This window comes from Camellia sinensis, chromosome 4 (assembly GCF_055761805.1).
Source record: "Camellia sinensis isolate YWXY chromosome 4, ASM5576180v1, whole genome shotgun sequence".
Lineage (NCBI taxonomy): Eukaryota > Viridiplantae > Streptophyta > Magnoliopsida > Ericales > Theaceae > Camellia > Camellia sinensis.
The window spans coordinates 220,748,583-220,760,238 of NC_138964.1; the positions used below are offsets into that span (position 1 = coordinate 220,748,583).

The 11,656-nt window shown below is 33.1% G+C and overlaps 1 protein-coding gene and 1 long non-coding RNA gene across 3 annotated transcripts; both read left to right on the top strand.

Moving 5' to 3' along the window:
• Nucleotides 1-719: 719 nt before the first annotated feature.
• On the top strand, nt 720-6,161 carry LOC114316256 (E3 ubiquitin-protein ligase RGLG2). 2 transcript variants are annotated; one of them, XM_028262916.2, is made up of 12 exons: nt 720-1,181; nt 2,236-2,563; nt 3,311-3,395; nt 3,477-3,617; nt 3,708-3,821; nt 3,932-4,029; nt 4,135-4,214; nt 4,335-4,440; nt 4,555-4,682; nt 4,769-4,952; nt 5,308-5,364; nt 5,627-6,161. In XM_028262916.2, exons 2-12 carry the CDS (start codon nt 2,297-2,299, stop codon nt 5,705-5,707), a joined length of 1,341 nt encoding a protein of 446 aa, XP_028118717.2. In that variant the 5' UTR covers nt 720-1,181; nt 2,236-2,296; the 3' UTR covers nt 5,708-6,161. The 2 variants fall into 2 exon arrangements, with proteins under 2 accessions (XP_028118717.2, XP_082778932.1); XM_082922806.1 differs by having other exon boundaries at nt 951-1,181; nt 2,097-2,563.
• A 1,071-nt stretch (nt 6,162-7,232) lies between these two features.
• On the top strand, nt 7,233-7,719 carry LOC145823220 (uncharacterized). The gene is made up of 2 exons (XR_014365505.1): nt 7,233-7,400; nt 7,484-7,719. It is a non-coding gene; the product is annotated as an uncharacterized LOC145823220 (long non-coding RNA).
• The last annotated feature ends 3,937 nt before the right edge of the window (nt 7,720-11,656 follow it).

Genomic DNA, 11,656 nt, shown 5'->3' on the forward strand with positions numbered 1-11,656 from the left:
TTATTGTAAGGAAGAGAGTGATGTTGGTGGTCATTGGTAGTAGTTATTTGTGTATTCTATTGGTGGGTCACTGGTGGTGATGGGTTGGGATCTCCATATGATGGGAAGATGCACAGTAAATTGGAGATGGATTGCAAGAAAGGATTGAAGAAGAAAATGGCATTATTTACTCTGTTTCATTTTAGTTTTTTAAAAAAATTTATTTTTTTATTTTTCATATTTTTTTATTGAATTTTTTTAATTTTTAAACACATCTAACATAAATACACTTAAAAAGTATAATATTATTTATTAAGTTTTTAAAAATAATATATATATATATATATATGAAAATTCAATATATTTTTTTTGTATTTTTGTGTATTTATTAAATTTTTAAAATATTTTTTACAAATACTTTATTATTTAGATACATTTTTGTAATGTGCATTTAAAAAAATAAAAAAATAATTTAAATTTTTTAAAATATTCACTAAATATATATATATATATATAATATAATATTTAATTTTTAAAAACTGAATTTAAAAAATTAAAATTTTTACTCCCAAATTTTATCTTAACAATGTCACCAGGCATCCCAGCCAAAGATTTGCAACACGCGCTCTTATATATAATAACAGTTGTCTGTTGGATTTTCACTTCACTCCGGGTTAAAGGGGGTTATGAATATATTTCTAAATTAGAAGGACTAAATTATAAAGAAGTAAAATGTAATTAACCCATTCTCCAACCCCCACTAATTGTACCATAAGAAAATGTCGAGAGACTTCAATCATATGCATCTACCAACCATTTTTATGGTAATATTATAAATAATAGAATAAAAATTTAGGAGTTTTAATTTTAAAATATTAAACAGAGTTTTAATAATGTGTGAGGGGGTGATTTTATATGTGACGTGGTTTATGTATTTATAAAATATTTTTTTTTTTTACCATAATATCATTAGAGCTTTCGTTATAACTCGACCATTGTTATAAATAATAAGATTATCATCAAAGTACCCAAAAAAAATTAAAATTGAAAAAAGAAAAAGAAAAAGAAAAAGAAAAAAAAACAGAGACGACTTTCTTGCTGAAGTAGAACATTCGATCCAACATAGAAATTCTGCCAAAGTAGAACAAGTGTGAACACAAAGGTCTCTGAGAAAGATGCAAAGATTCTTTGTCTTCATGCAGGTTTGTCTCTCACTCTCCTCAATCGAATCAGTCTCCGTAATTACTTCAATTGATGAAATTTTAGATAAATTTTAGGGTTTTTTTTTCTTTTTTCTTTTTGAAGTGAAGATTGACTTAACTACAATTTTTTTTGGTTGCTATATTTAATGATTCTGCTATATTTACTCCGTTGTTGATAGTTTAAGAGAACATGTAGGACACATGTTTGGTTGTTCTGTTTTCATTTTTAGTGTTTTTGGAAACAAATTAATAAAGAGATCAAAACCATCCATTGTTTTTCATGATATATTCATTGTGTAAAAACAGTTTTTGGAAATACAAATCAACTTCACTAGTGTTTCCTAAAAAGTAGCATTCTGTTTGGTTGAGTTTTCAGATTTTGTTTCTAAAAATTTTGAAAAACAATTACAAACTAATTTGACAACAGTAAACACCTAAAACTTTAATTTTGAATTTTCTAAAATTGTTTTCATCCCCCCCCAAAAGAGAAAATCATATATTAACAATTATGAATTTATTATTATTATTTTTTTTTTTCACCATACTAGTTTTTGAAAACAGATTCAGAAAACAAAAGTTTCCCATAACTATTTCGCACCAAATATTTTGACTGAAATTGTTGGTTTGCTCACTTCCCTTTTTTTTTATTATTTTATTTTATTTTCATATTTTGTATGTAAATACATTAATGTGGCGTGTGTTGAAATCTTGCTTGACCATTTGGCACCAACTTGTAGCATAATTATGCAATCTTGTAAAATATATTGCAAATGATATTAATTGATGCAGTTATGAAGCAATTTGAATTTTTTAGTAAATAATATTAATTGCTGTGGTTATGAAGCAATGTATATCTTAGTTGATAAGGCTATCTTGGCAGTCGGTTATCATTTTTGTTTTTTTTCTCTTTGGAAGGTTTCTCTAGCCTCTTTTTGGGGTGCTTTCATTCCAAGAATTGAAACCAGGGTTTGTTTTGGGGAATTTTTCTGGGATTCTGTTTTCAAGTGATTGATTTTGATGGTTTTTGGTTGAATTGGATTGTGCTATTGTATAGGAAACAAGTTATGTTTGTTCAAAATTGTGAAATCTGTATAGAGTATATAGTATTGAGTTGAATGGGGGGAAGAAATTCAAGGGATGGAAGTTGGCGTCAGTCTTCTCCGGTTCGGCCTTCTTCGTCTTCTACGGGTCCATATGAATATAATCAACCATCCTATCCCCAAGAAAGCCAAAGTTATGCTCCCCAGATGGCTTATCCTGCGTATCCACCACAACAATACCATGCACCTCCTCAAAACTATGGGGGTCGGCCTCAAGAACCACAGAGGAAGCTTGACCGGAGGTATTCGAGGATTGCTGATAATTACAATTCCTTGGAGCAGGTAAGATTGTATTCAATAGTTCTTTCAAGTCTCGTAATTTCCTTATGATGAATAATCATATCTCAATTATATCTTGAATACATATGTATGATTGATTGTATATATCAAAATCATTTTAGTTTTGTACTCCACTGATTCAAAAACCTAACAATTGATATGAAGTTTTTGGGGCATACCTCATTGAGATTAATTATAGATGCATTTACGACTTTACCAAATGCGTCTTACTTTCAAGTGAGAGAGACTTGACTTCACACTTTGAATGTTGATTGTGCTTATTGAAATGTAGTTTTTATTTTCATTTTCATTTTCATTCTTAAATATTTTATCATTAGAAATCTAATACTAAAAATTTTCAATACCCAGATTTTATTTTTATTTATTTCCAACAGTATTTATCCAACATGATAGTGAAACTAGCATTTTCTGCAAAATAGTTTGTTTTTGTTCCACTGGTTATTTGTTGACAGTTGAGTCATTGGCAATGAACTGCCAAGATTGAAATCATGCTACGCCAAATAGAGGCTAGTCAAATTTTTAGCATTGTTGAGTTAATAAAGATATTGGTTTCTGGTACAGCGATGTTTTATCGTTAAAAAATAATTGCTTTTATGTTACTGGGTTTGGCATATATATATATATATATATATATATTTATTTTCCTCCTTTTATTGCCTGAAAAATTATGTGAATTTCTTATAAATTCCGATGCTACCGAGTCTAAATGAGATGTTACTTTCTTTACAGGTGACTGAGGCTCTTGCCCGTGCTGGCCTTGAGTCTTCTAATCTCATTGTTGGTATAGACTTCACAAAGAGCAATGAGTGGACAGGTTGAATTTTTATGCTAAGTTGAATGTTTTAAGCGTTATTATCAGTTACCGGAAACATGCTGATCTTGGACTGGTAAATAGGTGCAAGGTCATTCAACAGAAGAAGCTTACATTACATTGGAAGTGGTTTAAATCCATATGAACAAGCCATTTCTATTATTGGGAAAACCTTGGCAGCTTTTGATGAGGATAATTTGATTCCTTGTTATGGATTTGGAGATGGTAATTTCTTTGAGCCAGAGATGATACTTTCCGAGATCAATTTTTTTGAATATTGGCAATAATCAATACTTTCTGTTTCCATTTTGGCAGCATCAACACATGATCAAGATGTCTTCAGCTTTTATCCAGATGACAGGTTTTGTAATGGATTTGAGGAAGTGTTGAGTCAGTACCGGGAAATAGTTCCTCATCTACGTTTAGCAGGTTTGAATTCTACAAACTAAACTATACTTTTCCTACCCTAGTAGTACTTGAACTCCAGAATAATTTGTTCTTATAGGTTACGCTTCTCTGTTCTTTGTCAATTGCTGCAGGGCCGACATCATTTGGCCCAATTATTGAAATGGCCATGACAATTGTTGAGAAGAGTGGTGGCCAGTACCATGTTTTGTTAATAATTGCAGACGGACAGGTAATCTTGCGTTGTTAATTAAACCTTTAAAATCCTGTGGTGCCCAGCACCATTCTTTGTTAATTGAACCTTCAAACTCACCTAGCCATTTGGGTGTTGCCATAGGTTACTAGAAGTGTTGATACTGAGCATGGTCAGTTGAGTCCACAGGAGAAGAAAACAGTCGAAGCAATTGTAACAGCAAGGTTATTGGGTGTAACTTCTTGTTCTTCAATTGTTGTCTCGCTGCACCATTCTCTTTTCTATTGCTCTTTTTATAATTTATTTTGTCAACTTTTTTATGAAATGTGGCTACATTTGTACAGCAAGTTACCCTTGTCCATTATATTAGTTGGGGTTGGAGATGGACCCTGGGACATGATGAGGGAGTTTGATGACAACATCCCTGCTCGGGCCTTCGATAATTTCCAAGTAAGTGATGTACTAGCATTATAAGGTTTATTTTGCCTTCTGATTTGCCACTACTATTGGATGCATATTACTGTTGACAATGCTTAATAGGGGACAACTATTTTTTTTCTTTAGTTCGTCAATTTCACAGAAATTATGTCAAAGAATGTGGCCCAATCCCGAAAAGAGACAGAATTCGCTCTTGCAGCGTTGATGGAAATTCCTTCTCAATATAAGGCAACAATAGAGCTCAATGTATTAGGGTAATTGATGGTTAACTTGAATATTTAGGTTTTAATTGCCTCAATTTCACGTATGATCTCATTGTCTTCTCTTTGCTTGGGTACAGTGGCCGGAAAGGGAATGTTCCTGAGAGGGTTCCCCTCCCACCACCTGTATATAGTGCACCTTCGTTTAGCAGCTCGAAATCTTCATGTTCATCTAATTTCCAGCAGAGCCCGGCTCCTTATCATGGCCACAGCAGTCCTGTTAGCACAGCTCCACCTGCTTCAAGTTCTACTTTTGATAACCAGGTACTTGGTCCAATTCAAAAATAACAATTCCCGGTGCTGGTAAAGGGTCTATTTGAACAGAGTGTTGTCTTTAATCCTTTGAAAAAAATTTCATTGTACACTTTGCGTGCGTGATTCTTCTTGTTTGGTGCAATTTATAACTGAAAGTTGATAATGTCCCTTTCCATGCTTCCCAATATTCAACTTATTCAAGTTATTTATGCCTCATAAGTTATAAGCAGAAGTTAACCCAACGACTCTGCAACAGACTCTAAGAGACAACTAGAAAAAATAAGCTATAAGCAGCTCCAGAAGCTACACCTAACAGGGTCTTCATGTGGTTTCAATAGCTGGTGCTAATATTTTTCATTTACAGCTTTGTCCCATTTGCCTCAGTAATGCGAAGGACATGGCCTTTGGTTGTGGGCATCAGGTAAATCTGTTACATTGTGTTTGATTGGGAGATTGGGAAAGGAATTTGGTAAGAGAAAGGGAAAAGGTAAGTGAAATGTGAATAAAATATACGTACATTTCACCTAATTTTACATATCTTTTTCTCTTTTCCTTTCCCTTTTCAAATCTCTTCTCAAATTCCTCAACCAAATACAACATTAATCAATCTCTTCAACTATTTGGACCGAAAAAATGGCAGGTGAAATATTAACATGCAAAAATTTCTCTTTTCTCTTGGACAGACATGTTGGGATTGTGGACAAGACCTTCAACTATGCCCAATTTGTCGGAATCCAATCCAAACCAAAATAAAGCTCTACTAAGCAGCTCGTTGCACTTGGGATTTCTGTTAGCTACTGTCTGAATTCTCCATAATCTGTTTCTTGATGAAAAATCAAGAAGCGTGGTTGAATTCAGTTTTTGATGTCTCTGACCTGTATTGGAGAAAGGAGGATTCAAGTCCTAAGGTTCTGTACATTTCTGTGCTTGGTTTGTTCATTTTCTATTGTCGTCTTTGGGGCTGCTTGTGAATATGTCAAGTGGAAGTTTGATTGGTTTGGTTGTCTACTTGTTCAAAGATAATACAACCTATTAGCGAAGAAGTTCTTTAATAGGTTTGTTGGGACTAAAACCAAACAAAGCTGGGGGGTTTGTTGATGAGTTTGATATGGTGGTTAAGTTGTTTATTTATTTTATTTTATTTTATTTTTGAGCTCATTTGATTGTGTTTTCTTGAATGTACATTCAATCTTAGTTTAATAAATGTTGATTGAAATATGACCCAGAGCAATGGAGCTTATATCGCATTCGCAATAGTATGTTGCGTTACAATTACTTTTTTGCAACATTAGTTTTTACACCCCGTTTTGTCACTGTTAATGTTGTCACAAAATGTATTTGCAACGGTCTTTATATAATAAGATTTTGATCATATGATATTATTATGTATTGATATATTGACGGATATGATTTCATATTGGTGAATTTAAAAGTCTGTTTATATAGTAGGACAAAAAGAAGACTGGTGATTAATGTCTGACCCTGGCCATCTCTAACGTTATATCAAACCCATCACGAAATTCAATTTTGGTGAAAAAGTTTGTCTTTTTATGTTCCAATGGTTTCATCAAACATGTATCAAATTGAGAATATAATAAATGTTTCATCAAATTAAGAATATCGTGCACTTTTCAGCAATTTACTGTGCATAACCGTTGAGTATTGACCTACCGAACGATCAGCCGGATATCTCCGAATGACTACCTCAAGGCAAAATTTGTAAAAAATTTACACTGACGGGTCGACTGACCGATCAACTCCTGATGACCATTTTTGCCCCTGTTCTTCAAGATCATCAAATGTTCCAGAAATATGGAGGAAGATATAACCATACAATCCAGTTTTGGAGTTGGCACATATTTTTTTTGACAATTACTATCAAATTATCTGAACGCAGTATAGATATACATTGCCACTGAAACATAATTTTGAGAGCGACTCTCTCTGCTCATGCTAAGGAGACTGTTGTAATTAAATTTGCTATGAAAAACCGAATTAAACCAAAAATCAGTTGACAAGACTCAGATACAAGCAACCAACATATCAATATAACTAAATAGTTCACAAATAGCCAAAGCTTTCAATACAATTCGGCTAAAATGTGCCAGAGTTCTCCTTTTGTTTTATGGTAAAAACTTGATGCTTAAATATGTTTAGTTCACATAAAAAGCTTCTAAGTGTGTTATTCAATTTCTATCTCCATTACCATTTTAATTTTTTTCTTTAATTATTCTTTGATCATTATTTAGTTTTGACCCTCACATATTCTGATATGTATTTCTGTTACAGAAAGAATTGATAAGAACAGTTGATCTTGATCCTTTCAAGCACATAGTGGATGATGGGCTTGAGTTGAGGAAAGCAGCATTTGAATGCGTGGACACATTGTTAGACAATTGTCTTGATCAAGTGAACCCTTCATCTTCATCGTTCCATACCTTAAATCTGATCTGGATGGTGAGTTGCTTGCTTTTTTTTCATGTTCTCCTATTTGTGAATAATGTTTGAAAACTACTACTTTTCTTTCATGGAATAAACAGAGAAGAAAAAGAGGAGAAATAATGGCAGAAACTGAAAAAAAATGGGGGAATCATACAATCATACAAGCAGTGCACTGTGAGGAAACAGAAATGGAGGGGAAAAAAAATCAATTTTCTTTTTTCTGTCGATCGGCCAGTCGTTTTTCCAAACATCCAATGTGTTTTGATGCAAATTATAAAGATTGAGAAATTTATCTTTTTTTTATTTATTCAAATATAATGAAAATTCTAATAAATCGTTGGAGATGCCTTGGTGGGTCTTTGATTGGAGATGAAGTCTTCGTACACTGCCAATTTAATTGACTAGTGGTCCTTAATTTTCTACTAGCTTTTATAGACCGAGGCCCCTCCCCTCCCCTCCCCTCCTCTTATTTTAATGTCTACTGTTGAATGTTGACAATGTTGACAGGGACTTAAATCCACTACTTAGCTAGGCAATTATAGTTCTCCTTGTCAATACGTATCTCCCTTTTGTTTTGATAGTGCCGTTTATATGTTGTTGTTGCAGTTTATATAAGTTATTTATAAAAAAAAATTAATTTTTATTAATATTATTTTGTGAATTTTTTATTTATAACTATTTGAAAAGATTAATTATTTAGAAATTGAGGAAAGAGTGTCTTTAGTGTTTTTGTTTTTTTTTTTTTTTTTTTCGATGGATGGAGAGAAAAAATTCCTTAATCTTATTTATCAAACAAATTCCTTAATCTTGGGAGGTAATGTTGTTGTTTTTCAAAAAAAAAGGATAGTAGAAGGTTGAGGGTGAGTGTCAAAATCGAGGCATTTCTTTTCCTGTACAATAATGTTACGTGGCATATTCTACGATATAAGCTTGAAGTAGAGTGTGTACTATATTTTTAGTTATATTATTTGTGATATTTGATTATGATTTATTATAGTGTTATGATTTGATTATGATTCATTGTTGTGTTAATATAACTCATTACGATGTTGTTTATAATTTATTATGATTATTATTTTGATTATGATTAAAAAAATATTTGATTATAACTTATGATGTTTAATTATGACTCATTATATTATTTATAGTTATGATTGAAAATGATTAAATTATTATATTTGTGTAATTAACACTACAAATATCATAATTTACATGTTTTTAGGGTGGGAAGAAATAACAAAAACAATAATGTTTGAGAGCTCTAATTTGAGAGCTCTAACGCAATTCTAATGATGTGGAGAGTACCCATGTGAAGGTAGGACCCACACTCCTCTCTCTATCTCTCTCTACTCTCTCTCTCTCTCTCTCTCTCTTCCACCTCACTAGAGCTCCATTTAGAACTCTCAAATTAGAGCTATGTATCATTACTCTAACAAAAATGTAAATGCAATTAATGGCAATCAAGTGCGGAAAATTTAGTTAGGAGATGGAGGATAATCCACTTGGTATGTTGCACATTATTATTATTATTATTAGTTTTTTTTTTTTTCCACAAGACAACACAAGTCAATGGTTCTTTATCGATGAACTTAAACCTCATATACATTGGAACCTAACCTCCCCATGATCATTTAATTGTCCAAGGCTCATAATTTTTTATTAATTTAAAATATTATATCGTTAATACCACATAATAGTCTGGCATATCTAATAAGAGAAATGTTGTAGGTTTCTTAAACATAATTATTAAGTAATTAATAAAAATAGATAATATCTGGATATATATATAATTGGGTGGTATAAAAAAAATGAAAGGAACAAATGATTTGTAGCAATTCTCATCTAATAAATTTCGCAATAACAAAAATGTTAGATATTCAAAAAATAATAATAATAATTATTATTATTATTATTATTATTATACAAATTTTTTTTTTTTTTGTTTTGTTTGGAGTCACTATCATTGCTCCTGACATAATCCATAACAAAACAAACAACTTGCTGCCATGCAATGACATGCCATGCTAGCAGCCACCAGCTTCTTCTGTGCATTTAATGCACTCAACTACTTCTCCAAACCGACCTCCTCCTCCTCCTTCACCACCACCACCATTTCTCTCTCACCCATTTCATCAAACACATTACTTGATAATCTCATCAACCACACACACACACACACACACGCACGCACACACACACACTGAGATGGCCTCAATTGCCAAGTTCTCTTACCATAGACTAAGGCATGAGGGTGGGTTCGACGACGAGGACGACGAAGATCGAATCAGAGAGAGAGTGATTGGGAGGGCAAAGAGCTGGTCCAGATTCAGAAAAGTGCACACCAGGAAGAGACTGAGAATCAGAATTCCTATCCTGAAGAGGTTCTTGAAGAGAAAAGCCAGGCAAGTCATGGTCTCATGGACTAAGGTTTTGAAGAGATTGAAGGAAAGCCAATCCCATTTTGGAGATCTCTTTGCTGGGAACTATTTGTTCTTGCAGGTCACCCCTACCCCATTGAAATGTGTTGACAGATCTTTGAAGGCTCACCATCATCATCATCATCATGATCTTCATGGGTTGTCTTCTACTTCTAGGTACTCTGTTCAGAGGATTGGTCAGTGAGTCAAGTCCTCTCTCTGAAGTTTTAAGTCTTCTTGAATGTGTTTCTCGAGGGGGCAATTTAGTGCATGAAAAGGGCAAGATGGTGGTTTCTTCTTGAATGTGCTGTTTCTAAAAATAAAGCTTATCAAATGAACTTGCTCTTTTTTGTATTCCTCATTTGTAAAATTGTTATTGTACTATTATTATCATTAGTTTTCAATGGAAGATGATATAGCTTAAAGATTTGTCACAAATGCTATTGGTGGTTGATGGATGTGCTTTTCAATGCAGTTTGATAGATTTCAGATCTATTTGGTGCTAAAGATTGTATAGTGATTGAGAGGCAAATTTGCAATTTTTGAAATGCAGCTAGGGAATGAATGTAAAAAAAAGAGAATAGGAAAATAGAGATAGCATGTTTTGTGATTTTTTTTCAAGTAACTCCATTTGGGTTCTGGATGGCAGAGCTGGTTCATACACAGTTGATTCACATATACATAACAACTCCGCTACGTAGCTCAAATCGTCATTGGCTCGAGAGACCCGAATTTATTTTCTCACTCAATTTTCTACTGCTGTGCTCAATACACCCACACATTTCATTTTTCTCTCTCATATCACTGTCTTTTTCCTTCATTTTCTTCATTTTCTTCTTCTGTTCTCTCTCTCTCATCACTGTCTTCAATTTTCATCTTCATTGCAATGAGTAGCGAGTGTTCCATCAAGACAATCACGAAGGCTGTGAACTCGAGTCAGAACATGAGATGCCATGCCTTCTTCGCTACGAAAATCAAGGGATTCTCAGACAAAACTAAACCTGCAATGCATACATATACATATACATACAATTAATGGGTATATATATGTGGATTATCCAAAGTCTAGTGTGAAGATTGATAAAAAGCATAGAGAGAGAAATTGACCATAAAGTCAAACATCTACCTAATTAATAAAGAAGATTGATCTGGAATGTGAGAAGTCTGCAATTTTCAAAACCGACCAACCCACGCAATATATAAACACACATACATATATACATACATATATATATATATATACAGACTCAAATAAAATCAAATATATGTAAAATAAGTTGAAAATTCTCCAAAATTAAGCATCAAAAATCCCAAACCAAACCCTACCCACAAATCCCATTTCCCATTTCCCATTTCATTCCAGAAATCTTATCATTGCACAAAATCAGCAAACACACACACACACACACACACACACACACAGAGAGTAAGAGAATAACAAGCCATTGAAGTTCATATCCGAAGAGACCCATTGAAGTCTAGATCTACGGGTATACACAGATCTGTCATAAATCCGTTCCCCCTCCCTCATTCTTTTCTCTTTCTTCTCCTTCTCTCCTTTCCTTCTTTTCTCCTTTTCTTTTTCTTCTTTTGTGTGTTTCAGAGAGAAATCAGAGGGGGAAAGAGAAAAAAAAAATGTTCAAAACGCCGTCATTTTAGATAGTCGAGCCTTTCGGGTCAAAGACTTTTCAAGCTTTTTTTTTATTTATTTGACAAGCGAAGAACTGATCTTAGGCAGGATTTTATTTTGTAAGCACAAATTCGGGAGACAAGTGACCACTCATATATCGGATCAAATAATGTAAGTATAAAACCCTCCTAAATAGGACATGGACGATTACCATTCGAACCCAC

Coding starts and splice junctions, on each gene's coding strand:
- LOC114316256 (XM_028262916.2), top strand. CDS start 2,297: ATGGGGGGAAGAAATTCAAGGGATGGAAGTTGGCGTCAGTCTTCTCCG. Junction 3,822..3,931: donor TCCTCATCTACGTTTAGCAG/GTTTGAATTCTA, acceptor CAATTGCTGCAG/GGCCGACATCATTTGGCCCA. Junction 4,030..4,134: donor TAATAATTGCAGACGGACAG/GTAATCTTGCGT, acceptor GTGTTGCCATAG/GTTACTAGAAGTGTTGATAC.